This window comes from Danio rerio, chromosome 8, assembly GCF_049306965.1.
Source record: "Danio rerio strain Tuebingen ecotype United States chromosome 8, GRCz12tu, whole genome shotgun sequence".
NCBI classification, from domain to species: domain Eukaryota; kingdom Metazoa; phylum Chordata; class Actinopteri; order Cypriniformes; family Danionidae; genus Danio; species Danio rerio.
The window spans coordinates 3,927,237-3,940,880 of record NC_133183.1 but is presented as its reverse complement, the minus strand read 5'-3'; the positions used below and the strand labels follow the sequence as shown (position 1 = coordinate 3,940,880).

Here is a 13,644-nt window from a genome sequence, read left to right as displayed (position 1 = left end):
TAGACTTAAATTATTCCATGTAGCGTTATAATAAATGTTTCCATTTAGAATTTTAATAAATTACTCGATATAATGTTATAATAAATTATTAAATTTAGAATTTTAATAAATTATTCTGTGTAACATTCTAACTATTGTGTAAATATTCTAATAAATTAATCTGTGTAGCATTCTAATAAATTATTCTGTGTAATATTCTAATAATTTATTGTGTAATATTCTAATAACTTATTGTGTAATATTCTAATAAGTTTTTCTGTGTAATATTCTAATAATTTATTGTGTAATATTCTAATAATTTATTGTGTAATATTCTAATAATTTATTGTGTAATATTCTAATACATTTTTCTGTGTAATATTCTAATAATTTATTGTGTAATATTCTAATAAATTATTCTGTGTAATATTCTAATAATTTATTGTGTAATATTCTAATAAATTATTCTGTGTAATATTCTAATAATTTATTGTGTAATATTCTAATAATTTATTGTGTAATATTCTAATAATTTATTGTGTAATATTCTAATACATTTTTCAGTGTAATATTCTAATAATTTATTGTGTAATATTCTAATAAATTATTCTGTGTAATATTCTAATAATTTATTGTGTAATATTCTAATAAATTATTCTGTGTAATATTCTAATAATTTATTGTGTAATATTCTAATAAATTATTCTGTGTAATATTCTAATAATTTATTGTGTAATATTCTAATAAATTATTCTGTGTAATATTCTAATAATTTATTGTGTAATATTCTAATAATTTATTATGTAATATTCTAATAATTTATTGTGTAATATTCTAATACATTTTTCTGTGTAATATTCTAATAATTTATTGTGTAATATTCTAATAAATTATTCTGTGTAATATTCTAATAATTTATTGTGTAATATTCTAATAAATTATTCTGTGTAATATTCTAATAATTTATTGTGTAATATTCTAATAAATTATTCTGTGTAATATTCTAATAATTTATTGTGTAATATTCTAATAAATTATAACATTCAGAATTCTAATAAAAAAATGTATTTAACATTCTAATAAATTATTCTATATAAAAGTTATAATAAATTATTCCATTCAGAATTCTAATAAATGATTTTATATAATGTTATAACAAATATTAAATTTATCATTCTAATACACTATTATGTGTAACTTTATAATAAATAATATTGTGCAACTTTATAATAAATTAATCCATTCAGAATTCTACTAAATTATTCAGAATTGTAATAAATTATTCTATGCAACATTCGAATAAATTATTGCATTTACACTGTATTAAATTTTACCATTAAGCACTGTAATACATTATTCTATGCAACATTCAAATATATAATTGCATGTAACATTCCAATAATTTATTCCACCTAACATTCTAAAATATTATTCCATGTAGCATTCTAATTAGTGATTCCCATTTAGCATTACAATACATTTAAAAAATTCCAATCTTCCAATCTAATTTGAGAACAAGCTACTAGCTGAACTTACTAGCTGAAAGATGAGAAGAGTCATTAAACAACAAATACACACACAAAAAAAACCTAATATACAGATGCATCTTTATATTCTATGTAGTGATTTCGAACATTAATTTAGTCTTTTCTGTTGATTCAAATTAATGATGTTAAAAATATTTATTCAACTTTTACTTGATTGTGTTTTTAAAAAAAAGCTATTTTGATGTTATTTGACGCACATATTAAGGCTCTCCTTTAAAGCGCAAGAACATGCAAGAGAAAAAACATTCCTCAGTTTGGTATACTACCTAGAGCACATTAATGAGTGGCGCCAGGTCAGGCCACGAGCTTGAATGCTCTTTTATGTGTTCAGTTATAAGCGTTGCTTATGTAAGACAAGCGTCACATGCCTGAAGACAGCAGTCAAATGACCACAGCATCATAATGAGCCTGTAAATCCTGTGACACGCCAGAGAAATGAGTTTATACTGTAACACAGAGGTGAGACCGAGCACAAAAACGCAGTTAACATTCATGTTTTGTTGACTGTAGAGAATTCATTTAATGTATGACTCCAAATACAGCTTGTAAAGATCTTGTCACATGACTATTGAAAGTGTTCACATGATGTCACATTATCAGGAGATCGCCTCCCACCACATTCAAATCGCATGTATGAAAGCATTTTGGATTCTCTGTAAAATATATTGATGACAGAAGAAGTTGTGTCGACACCTAAAGGCTTTCTTAGGTTAGTAAAGGTGTTTTCTGTCACTACTTGTTAAACAAACACAATTTTATTACTATTTGAGATATCAAATTTCTAAAGTGAGTAACATTCGCGCTTGTTGTTCTTGCGTAAATCCACCAGAGGCCGCTGTTGACTGACTGACTGACCGACCGACCAATATCCCCACCCACCTCTTTCCTAAACCCAACCAATAGTGTTTAAAAAAGCACTGATTGACCAGCGCCCATCCGTTGTAAAAGGCAGGAAAAAGAAAAGCCCTCTCCTGATTTTTACCACGTTTTTCAGATTTTACCACATTCTCATCCTGTTATTGACTTCTTTATTTTATTTTTTGACTTCTGTTTTAGTCTTGCGCGCTCTAAAACCGGACTCGAACTCAATTGTCATGGTCAACTCCTCTCTGCATCTCAAGTCCAACATAAATGGCAAGCTACTGGACAAACTGGTCACAGCGGGAAAGCCATCCATAGGGAGGTAAGCAGTCAGCTGGTAAGCGCGAAAAGGGAACGAAGTCATACCACCCCATATCATTCTTTTAAAGACTAAATGCAGCCATACGTACTTCTGGCTACAGAATTTGCGATCTCCAGAAATGTACATAGGGCTAGGTTTTCAGAATGAGCCTGTGTTGTGCTTAACCTGCATTGATGTATACAGATTAAAGCTACACAATTATTCATTCAAAGATCGGGATCTCAATTTAAACACCCACCAACCTAAAGAATCGTGATGTTTATTAATCCTTCGATGTGTGTTACCAAATTTATTAAATTATTAAATTTTTATTAAAAGGCTAAAATTTGAATTAAAAGTTAAAACCAAAATTCTGGCAGTTTGCTATTGTTTGTTTAATAAATGAAAAACAAATTGTATTTGTCTCTTTCCCTTATAGCTGATACAAAAAATTGTTAAAATGGTATATATACAGTAAATACGCTACCTGACAAGAGTCTTGTCGTGGATCTCAGTTGTAAATACAACAAATAATAACTTGACTCCTAGTTGATCATTTGTAAAACTGTCAGAAGGGGGATTTCTCTGATGATTCATTTATTAAGCTGCATCCTAATTATCACAAATACTGCAGAAAACATACTGGAACCCACATGGAGCCAAGATTCTTATGGAAATCAGTCAAGTTTGGTGAAGGAGACATCATGGTTAAGGGATAAAAAACAGTATGGGGTCGTGCGAGAGATCTCCAACATCAACAGCCTGAGGTATCAAGATATTTGTGCTGCCCATTACATTACAAACCACAGGAGAGGGCAAATTCTCCAGCAGGATAGCGCTCCTCATACTTCAGCCTCCACATCAACTTTCCTGTACGCAAACAAGGTCAAGGTGCTCCAGGATTGGCCAGCCCAGTCACCAGAAATGAACATTATTGAGCATGTCTGGGGTAAGATGAAGGAGGAGGCATTGAAGATGAATCTAAAGAGTCTTGATGAACTCTGGGAGTCCTGCAGGAACACTTTCTTTGCCATTCCAGATGACTTTATTAATCAGTGATTTGAGTCATGTCAGAGATGTATGGATGCAGTCCTCCAAGCTCATGATGGAGTCAGACACTATATTCACTCTGTCTCCACTGCAGCAGGACTTTATATTCTATACTCAACATTATTTCTGTTTGGGGACAAGACTTTTGTCTAAGCAAAGTCAGACCTTACTGTCCTAATGAAATCATTCAAAATCAAGGCATGATCATATTTTATTTTGGTAAAATAATTGTAATCTAGAGCAGTGGTTCTCAAAGTGGGGGTCGGGAGTTGCTTGGTGATTTACAAAACTCAAATTAATTTGATCAAACTATTAGAATTAACATATTTTAGTCATAACCCAACGAAGATAGTTAATAGTTACATTAAAGAAACAACAACCACAACATACAAAAAAAATCCATCAGCCCTTAATTTTTTTTTTTCTTTTAGACTTCGACCCCTGAGGTCTTTAGAGTAACCAAACAGCAATAGCGTCAGCTGCAACAGATTGATTTTACAGGGCCAGGTTAAATTTCTGACAACCTTCATGGCACAATACTTTGAAATAAGATATTTGAGGTTAATATTAACTTAAATAATTATGTTTTTTTGACTGTTGCATTTTTGTGTTGTCAATATGCACATGTTTATATAAGCCTATAGTTGTGTTTGCAAAAATGCATAACTACAAAAATGCATAGCTACCTTCGAGACAAATGGGGATCCTGAGTCACTGACATTGTTATTTTGGGGGTCATGAGCTGAAAAGTTTGGGAACCCCTGATCTAGAGGCCTTTGCCTTTCATATAAGCCACTTCTGATACCAAATGATCAACTAGAAGTCAAGTTATTACTTGTTCTTCCTAAGACTTATATATGTGTACATGATAGAACTGGGGTATATGCCGAAGCATGCTAATAGGACTTTTAATTTGCCAGTAACCTGGGTTAAGCGCTTCCGGCGAACTGAATGCCAATGCAAAATCCGGTGCGTTTAAGGTCTGTTTTCTTTAAAAATCAGCGATCTCCACTGGCTGAGTGATATCCGATTTAAAGTGGGTCTCAGATTGTACAAGAAGCACTGCATTAAATTACATTTCCCCCGCCATATCTTTATAATATGAGCATTTATTTTACCCCAGTATATTCAATGGAGCTTCTGCGTTAGTCTGCCGATTCTGACAGGCGCGTGCGAGTAAACGGCTTTTTGTCTCGTTTTACGCTTGAGCAACTAAATAAATGCTAAAGTTTATTTAACTGAATGTATTTTAATGACATTACAACATCGATGCTGTATAAGGAACCATATAAAATGAGAAAAAGTTCACAATAACAGGTCACCGGAAGTGTATCAGCATGGGAACAGCACTAGCTCGACATATACCCTATTATATACAAATTTAAATATCTGAAGCAAAACTGTTTTGGATAGCTTGTTTCTATATATGTGTGCATCACATAGACACAGTGAATATACTACATATAATATACACACATATATCATGTCAAAGCAGACATTTATTTTGGATGCGATTAATCTTTGACCAAGTCAAAAGTTTTTATTTTATTCACGCTATTAATAGTTGATTGATAGCTGATAAATGAATGGTAAATTGCACAATCTTGGTTCTATATATAAACGTACAGAAAGGAAAGATGTGGACGCTTTCACTCACCTTTGAATATGCTTTTCCTCCTTTCAGTTCCTGTAATGAAAACAGGAAGAGTGAGGTTCAGTGACGGACTCACGAAACGCCATCAGTGTTCATCCTGACACACCTAAAGACCACTCTTCATCAACAACAGTTCAGAATCACAACACACAGAGAACAGCTTCACATCTCATTTCACTTCAGCTATTAACGTGCTCCAGGTTTAAACTTTACCTTTAAGAACAGGTCATACAGGTTTAGGAAAAATGTTATAAGTGAAGTTTTGTAAAGTAGCTGCCCTTCAATGTAAACAATCTGCAAAGACATTCATTGAACAAAGTACATGATAAATAAAGCTGTTGTAGCTCTGAATCGCCTTAAAGAGTCATTATATTTTCAAATCTTTGCCTTCTTTTGATCATGTTATACATGTGTGTGTGTGTATATATATATATATATATATATATATATATATATATATATATATATATATATATATATATATATATATATATATATATATATATATATATATATATATTAGGGGTGTCACGATTTAGATTTTTAATCGAAATTGATCGAAATTTATGCTCAATTTGGATTATCGAATCAAAAAATAGAATCGTCGATGCTGCCACGCCCCCATGTCACGTCAGCTTGGCTTGCCAAGTGGAAAAAAACAGGCTTGTTGAAGTGCTTGTTAAACTGCATTAGCAGGAGACCCGTCAGAGATTAAACCCTCTCCTCTTTCAATGAAGTCGCCGGTGTGGAAGCATTTTGGATTTCCAGTGAGTTATGTTGACAACGTTCGTGTTGTCGACAAAAAAAAACACAGTTTTGCAAGCTCTGCTATGTACGTATTACGTACGGATCGTCCGATAGACAACACCGGCATCGCGATCCTCCGCCCGCCCCCGTTGCAAATCCGCTCGCGAAAAGTACACACTCAGGCCCTGTTTACACTGTCTTTGTTTTTAAATGGCATTTTAGAACGACAACGATTTGACATCCACACTGGCGTGTAGCATTTCTGAGCAGCCCTCCTTCCTCTGAAAATGCGCATCACGTGACCACACAGACACAGACGCACACACAGCCATGCGCTCGAGACAGCAGGTCCAGGCAGTCAGAGGACTGCTTTAATCTTTCACTCACTTGTACTTAGTCATTTTAGCGGACACCTCAGATACTGTTGACTGGTTCCTGTTGGTTGTGCGTCTTTTTTACCGACGCCATTATAACGACACAGATCACTGCCTATTCACGAGTCCCGCAGAAAAAGTGATTGACAGGTGGTAATTATGTGTGTATCTTGCCTTTATTCATTTACTGTATGATTTGTTTATGGGTAAAACAAAGACCATGCAGGTCAGGTAGTTTAAACGGTAGGCTACAAATAATTAATTGGTCATTAATATATAATATAATAATAATATATCATAATAATAATATAATAATAATATAATATATTAATATATAATATATTAATAATATATCCATAATATATATATGGATTTGTAGTTCTTTAGCGGACTGCGTTTACTAACGATTTGCTGCCGCTAGATCGCTGGTGATCATACCGATTAGGGTAACTAGGCAAGTCATTGTATAAAAGTAGTTTGTTCTGTAGACAAATCGGGGAAAAAAATCACTTAAGGGGGCTAATAATATTGACCTTTAAATGGTTTTACAAGAAATTAAAAACTACTTTTATTCTCGCCAAAATAAAACAAATAAGACTTTCTCCTGAAGACAAAATATTATAGGAAATGCTGTGAAAAAATGACTTGCTCTGTTAAACATCATTTCGGAAAATGTTTAAAAAAAACAGGAGGGCCAATAATTCTGACTTCATCTGTATAAATTTTGCCAACAATAATTTAACTCGAACACTGCAACCTCAACTCTGCCCTCAGACTGATCCTGATCTCACCTTTCTGACAGAGACGCGGCACATGCAGGGGTCCAGAACACCCGTGTTTGAGTTGGCGCTCATCTTGCACACAAAGGAGAACCTCTTCCTCCAGCGAACACAGTTCTGGTGGACTTCTTCCCTGCGGGCGAGAGAACAGAGAGTCAGAGCTGTTGTTTCAGACACATGTGGATCCAGACTCAACACCGCTGATGTGCTGATGTTGGTTGCCAGCTGCTGTTTCCTGCTGTGGGTTTGTTTGTAATGGCTGCTCGTGGACTGAAGAGTTCACCACTGGAGATCATCCACAGCTTCAAAGAATAGAAACCAGGATCAAATAAAACCACACGCTCTTCAACTAAAGCCAACGCCGTTTATTTCAATATAAGAGCCATTCTTGAGTGTTTATTTGTAATGTGAAGGAAACACTGCAACAAAATCATCTTCTTATTCAGTATCGGTGTATTGTACAGTATAATTGTCTAAACATTGTGAAATTAACATTCATTACTTGAGAAGCAAAATGAAACGGGATATTATGTATTTGTTTTAAAGAAATAAATGTATTAATAAGCTAATTTAAATGTTTTATTTATGAAACAGATAAATAAAGGAAAAAAAAAATCAGTCAGTGGGGTATGAAAAATTAATATAAAATATATCTTATTTATTTTATACATATTATATCTTATATCTTAATTGAAAATAATAATATTGTTTCTTGACAATTTTGAGCCCGATGCCCGACATTGTTTCTTGTTTAATGCATTTAATGTTATTTATTTATTTATTTATTTTTTCAGAAAACAAGACTATTTTACTTCTCAAGTAGATTGAGAATATAACGGAGATTGTTAATATTTGGATATTAATAAAATAAAATATGAAAAATGTAAAAAAAAAAAAAAAGTATATTCAAATTACATTACATATGATTCATTTTTTTTAACTAGGAATCAACAAAATGATCGCCTTGTTCAGTATCAGTCAATTACAATGTAAACAATGTAAAATCAAGATTCATTACTTTGGAAAGAAAATTATACAGATATTACTGTTTTTTTAAATAAATAAATTCCTTAATAAGCTCAATTAAATCTGTTTATGCATAAAATATAAAAATAAATAAATAAAATCAGCCAGTAGGGTAGATTTTTTTTTATTCTTATTTATTTAAATATAGTCTTATTTTTCCTTTGAATTAACAGTTGAGCCCAATGGCAGACATATTTTTGTTTTAAACATTTAATTTTGACCTTTTTTCTTAGAAAACAAGATAGAGAATACTGTCATTATTGTAGAATGTTATTGATCAGATATTTATATTAAATATGAAAAATGCCAACATTTTTAGTAATTATCTAGAATACACTGCAACAAAATAGTATATAGTATATTAGATAGTATCAGTTTATTTTACAGTATAAATTAATAAACATTGTAAAATCAAGATTCATTACTTGGGAAGCAAAGTGATACGGGATATTACATATTAAAAAAATAAATACATTTATTAATATGCTCAATTAATTAATTTATATATTTACTTATTCATCCATGTTTATGCATAAACATAAACGTTTAATTGAGCTTATTAATAAATACGTTTATGCATAAACATGAATGAATGATTAAATAAATTAATGAATTAATAAATTAATTATTAATTACTTGAGATAATTAATAAATATGTTTATATATAAACATGAATAAATAAATAAATGCATAAATAAATAAATTAGTTAATTAATTTAATTAATAATTCATTGAGCTTATTAATAAATGTTTATGCTTAAACATGAATGAATAAATAAATAAATTAATATATAAATTAATTAATTCAGCTTTATTTATTAAATGTATTAATAAATTTATTAATAAGCTCAATTAAATGTTTATGTTTATGCATGAAAATAAATAAATAAATAAATAATAAACCAAAATAATAAAAACCAAACTGTCCAAAACTAAAATAATCGTATTTTTCCTTTGAATTAAAAATATTTTTGAGCCCAATAGCAGACATATTTTCTTGTTTTATGCATTTAATTAGACCAATTATTTATTATAATTATTTTAGAAAACGAGACTATTTTGCTTCTCAGGTAGATTGAGAATAATGTTAATAATGTAGACTGTTAATCTTTATATATTTTAACAGTAAAATCATATTAAATTTCAGAAAAAAACTTTTGTTTTTTGGCCAAGTAAAAGCCTTGAGTTTCAGTATTTCAGTAAAACTATTTAAATGCATGAGAAATCAAAAGTTCTTGCTTTGTTTTTACAAAAAAAAAAAAAAGTACAAATAATCAATTAAACTCATAAAATGAATCAAAATTCTGTTCTACACAAACATTTAAACTGCACATAAGGCTGTTGTTTTTATACAAACCTAACAACAACACATATATTGCATTATTTAAATATGACATTTTTTGCTTCTAATCTTGTATTTTGCTTTAAAAATACACAAAAAACAAATATCTTCAGAACCACTTGCAAAACCCTGCAGGACCTGCAAAATATGAAAGATGTAAATTCATAAAAAGGAATTAGAATGTGATGAATCAGCACTGGCATCCTCACAGTTTTGGAAGGCAATCAGAGCCAAAGAGTCTTTAAATGAAACAAGCTAAATTTGTGTCAACGTGCACAGTTTCATAAACAATTTGTGTTCATAAGCCAATGAAACTGCTTTATCTGAGACTATATGTCACCTAATAGCACATTATACACTGATACAAACATCAGACATTCGTGAAGAATACCATAATGGTGCACTGGCCTTGGCCTGTTGGTTGTTGCTATGATATAAGATATAAATTAGTTTTTATTAGTTATGCTTTTATTTATTTAATGATATTAAAATTAAGATCTTATTTAGAAAAAAAATTAGTCCAGTACAAACAATTAGTCTTTAAAACATTATGAATGAGTGAACACCTCTCCATGTATTCCAGACTCTGAGTGGTGGTTGTCATTTTCCCCTCTCATCTTGACTTTGTCCATTAGTGTTTGTTTTCAGCTCTGAGTTCACCTTTGTGTTGTCGCTCCAGCCAATAGAAATACAGTAACTACTGAGGAGGTGGGGCATAAATATAGCAAAGCCCCATCTGATCAAATTTAGATAACGAAATGATGCATAAAATGAATATAATTCATCAAGCATTTGCGATATACTGCATATACTATTACCACGATAAAGATCATTTTCCGAAATATTGTGCTGCCCTAGTCCTCACATCACCTTCAATACAAATTTTCTGCCTCAGACTGGGTTGTTTCTGAGCCCAATCCCCTTCCATACACAGCTTCATTGTGTGCGATAGAAATAGAAATGCAAATCAAACATCACAGTTCCACTTATTTTGGCCCAAAAACCATTTGACTACTAGTTCCTACTAATACTTACAGCTGCAAAATAGCCTGCTAAAAAACATCTACATTCACAAACACAACTTCTTATTTACTACACAAACACACAAGCATCAAGTCAAAACACACACACATACACACACACACACACAAACTCCTGACTGTCTTTGAGAATGTAAAGAAAGCCATGAACAAACAGTACTGAATATTCATGAGCTTCAGACCATCTGCTATGCAAATACATCTAATAATACGACGGAGGAAATAAACTCTTGGTTTCTTGTAAACTGCAGGGTTTAAGCTGACGTTAAATTAGAATAGCAAATATTACATTAATAATTATAGTAAGAAATCATCTAGCAACCACCCAGGATGCCTCAGGGTTCCTGCAGGTTTCATCAAGTCGAATTTGAGACTTTAAGACCTTTTAAAGACTACCATAAATGAAATGTCAAACCTTTACAGGACTAAACATTAACAAACATTCTAAGAGAAAAGGAAAATATTTTTACCTGCCTCAAATGTAGTTATTTCTTAGTCACACGGTAGAGCTGCACGATTCTGGCTAAAATGGGAATTGCGATTTTTTTGCTTAAAATAAAGATCACAATTTTCTCACGATTCTGTAGATGTAAAATAAAGGTATGGTAAAATCAAACATATGGCACAACATCGATAATAATTTTAAGTGGTATACTGGTTTTTATAAAGAATTCTATTCTACTTATAATAATTATGATGTTGAATTATTATGTTTGAGATATATGCTTGCAATCTGTCATAAAAAATCAGACATTTGCCATTATCAGATTATATTCAACAATATATAGGCTGGAGTAGTTATACTGACATTGTAAACATTTATTTTCATGCACAACTGTGGGTTCGCTATGAAAGAAAGAACATATCAGATGCTTGTCGTAATCATAACTCTAAAATGCGATATGATCATTTAAATGTAGTGCACACTTTCTGTTTCATTATGACTGCTAAGTGCTTGTTCATACTTCGCGCGGCTCCCAAACGATCACTTTGTGCCACAAACTGAATATTATTTACAACTGTATTACCCGTTACTCACAACATATGCAGGTTCTGTTCACTAAAGTAGACGCGCACGCATCTATCATTAAGTAGAGCCCACTGGCGCCCTCTCTGTGATAACGTGTGATAACAACGTCACATGTGATTTCCTGGCTGCGAAAACATCATAATATGAAGACAAAAATGACATTTTTAGGTGAATTATACCTTATAAATACAGTATGTGACTCATTCAACATCATTTAGAGGTGTCAGTGTCACTAAGCAATGTATGTGAAACAATAAACAGCCGCCTTTTCTTCTCTCCTGAACTTGAAAATATGATTGGCAGAATCGTAGAAATGCTGGATTAAGATCGTCTAAAGGGTCGAATCGAGATCGCGATCTTTTAACGATTATTTGTGCAGCTCTATCACACGGTCTAAATAATGTATCAAAACAAGCAAACTGTATTGTTATACATGCAGTTTTTTCAACATAATAAAAAATAGACACGTTTTTAAAACTATACTAGATTAACTTTAGCACCCCAGTTTGTCCAGGTCAGTTTCCCCACCATAAATTTAATGTGAACCTTTAAACAAATCCTAATCATATTAACATTTATTTCACATTTACAGAATCGTGAGAAAGTATCGTGATCTTATTTTTAAGCAAAAAAATCGTGATTCACATTTTTGCCAAAATAGTGCAGCCCTACTGCGAACATCCTGTGCCTTAGCAACCGCATAGCGATGGTCTAAAACCACAGGGAAACCTCTTTAAGACCAGGTTTGAGTGGATTTGTCTGCAGCTGCACAAAATCAACCTGCTGAATGATATGAAAACATTATATCATCATGAACCTGGTCAAAGTAAACACACATCACAGCTTCAGGACAGAACCACAGCAGATCTCCATCTAGGAAAACATTCAGAGCGCTGTAATGTGGCTTATCGCCAGTGACAGCATCTGTTCCCAATCCTTCACACACACACACACACACACTTCATACCCCACTGAGGAGTGGCATTAGTGTGTGACTCAGGTTCATGTTCTCAGACTAAACTGCACACGTTTGCTCACAGTTACACATTTATATAAATAAGGGCACAACATAAACTCATTTGACACAGATGATCCCAAACCATAACACCGTGTCCTTTTGTGTTCATATCCTTTCCCTGTTAAAAGGGGTTTTTGTCCGAACCATTCTATGATGGCGATGCGCGAAATGACTATTGTAGAAATGCTTTCCATTTCCGTGACGTCTCAGCAGAACAACAGCATATACTATGATAAAGATCACCTCAGGTACTGATTATGGGTTTTATTCAGTGGTAAATGCTACCAGTGTGAGTTTAAATACATTTTACGTGACATTTATTGCCATACTACTGAAAGCAGCAGTACATAGTTCACCTTATATCTTGAAATAAAATAACTAGCAGACGGTTTGAAACTGAATGTCAGAAGTGAGACCCAGTGCAAAGCAACAACAGAAGTTACTTAGTAGCCTGTTTAAGGGTGTCACGATTTCGATTTTAGATCGAAATTTATGCTCAATTTCGATTATCGAATCAAAAAATAGAATCGTCTATTCTGCCCGCCCCCATGTCAAGTCAGCTTGGCTTGCCAAGCCGGAAAAAATCCATGCTTGTTGAAGTGCTTGTTGAAGTGCTTGTTAAACTGCAGACGCAGGAGACCCGTCGTCAGAGCTTAAACCCTCTCCTCTTTTAATGAAGTCACTGGTGCGGAAGTATTTTGGGTTTCCAGTGAGTTATGTTGACAACTATGGAAGGTAAACCCTGTCAATTTTAAATAAATCAAATAAAGATTGGAAATGAAAATCAAGTTGAATTGTGTCACTATTATAGCGTGAAAATTGTGTTTGCATTTTATTTTTCAGTTTGGCTTTTTATTTTAATATTGGCAGTCTTGATGTTGGCCTTTTTGCCTTTA

General features: G+C 32.3%; 2 protein-coding genes across 2 annotated transcripts in view; one reads left to right on the top strand and one right to left on the bottom strand.

Moving 5' to 3' along the window:
- The window catches only part of acaa2 (acetyl-CoA acyltransferase 2), a 654,279-nt gene that overhangs the window by 453,004 nt on the left and 187,631 nt on the right, over positions 1 to 13,644 (top strand). The gene's annotated exons all lie outside the window — the stretch shown is intronic.
- eeig1a (estrogen-induced osteoclastogenesis regulator 1a) overlaps positions 1 to 13,644 on the bottom strand; it is an 83,814-nt gene that overhangs the window by 30,050 nt on the left and 40,120 nt on the right. Inside the window, exons 3-4 of the mRNA XM_003199038.7 lie at positions 7,305 to 7,425; positions 5,396 to 5,425 (exon numbers count right to left, since the gene is read on the bottom strand). Coding sequence (XP_003199086.1) covers positions 5,396 to 5,425; positions 7,305 to 7,425 — 151 coding nt within the window. The remainder of the gene's footprint in view (positions 1 to 5,395; positions 5,426 to 7,304; positions 7,426 to 13,644) is intronic.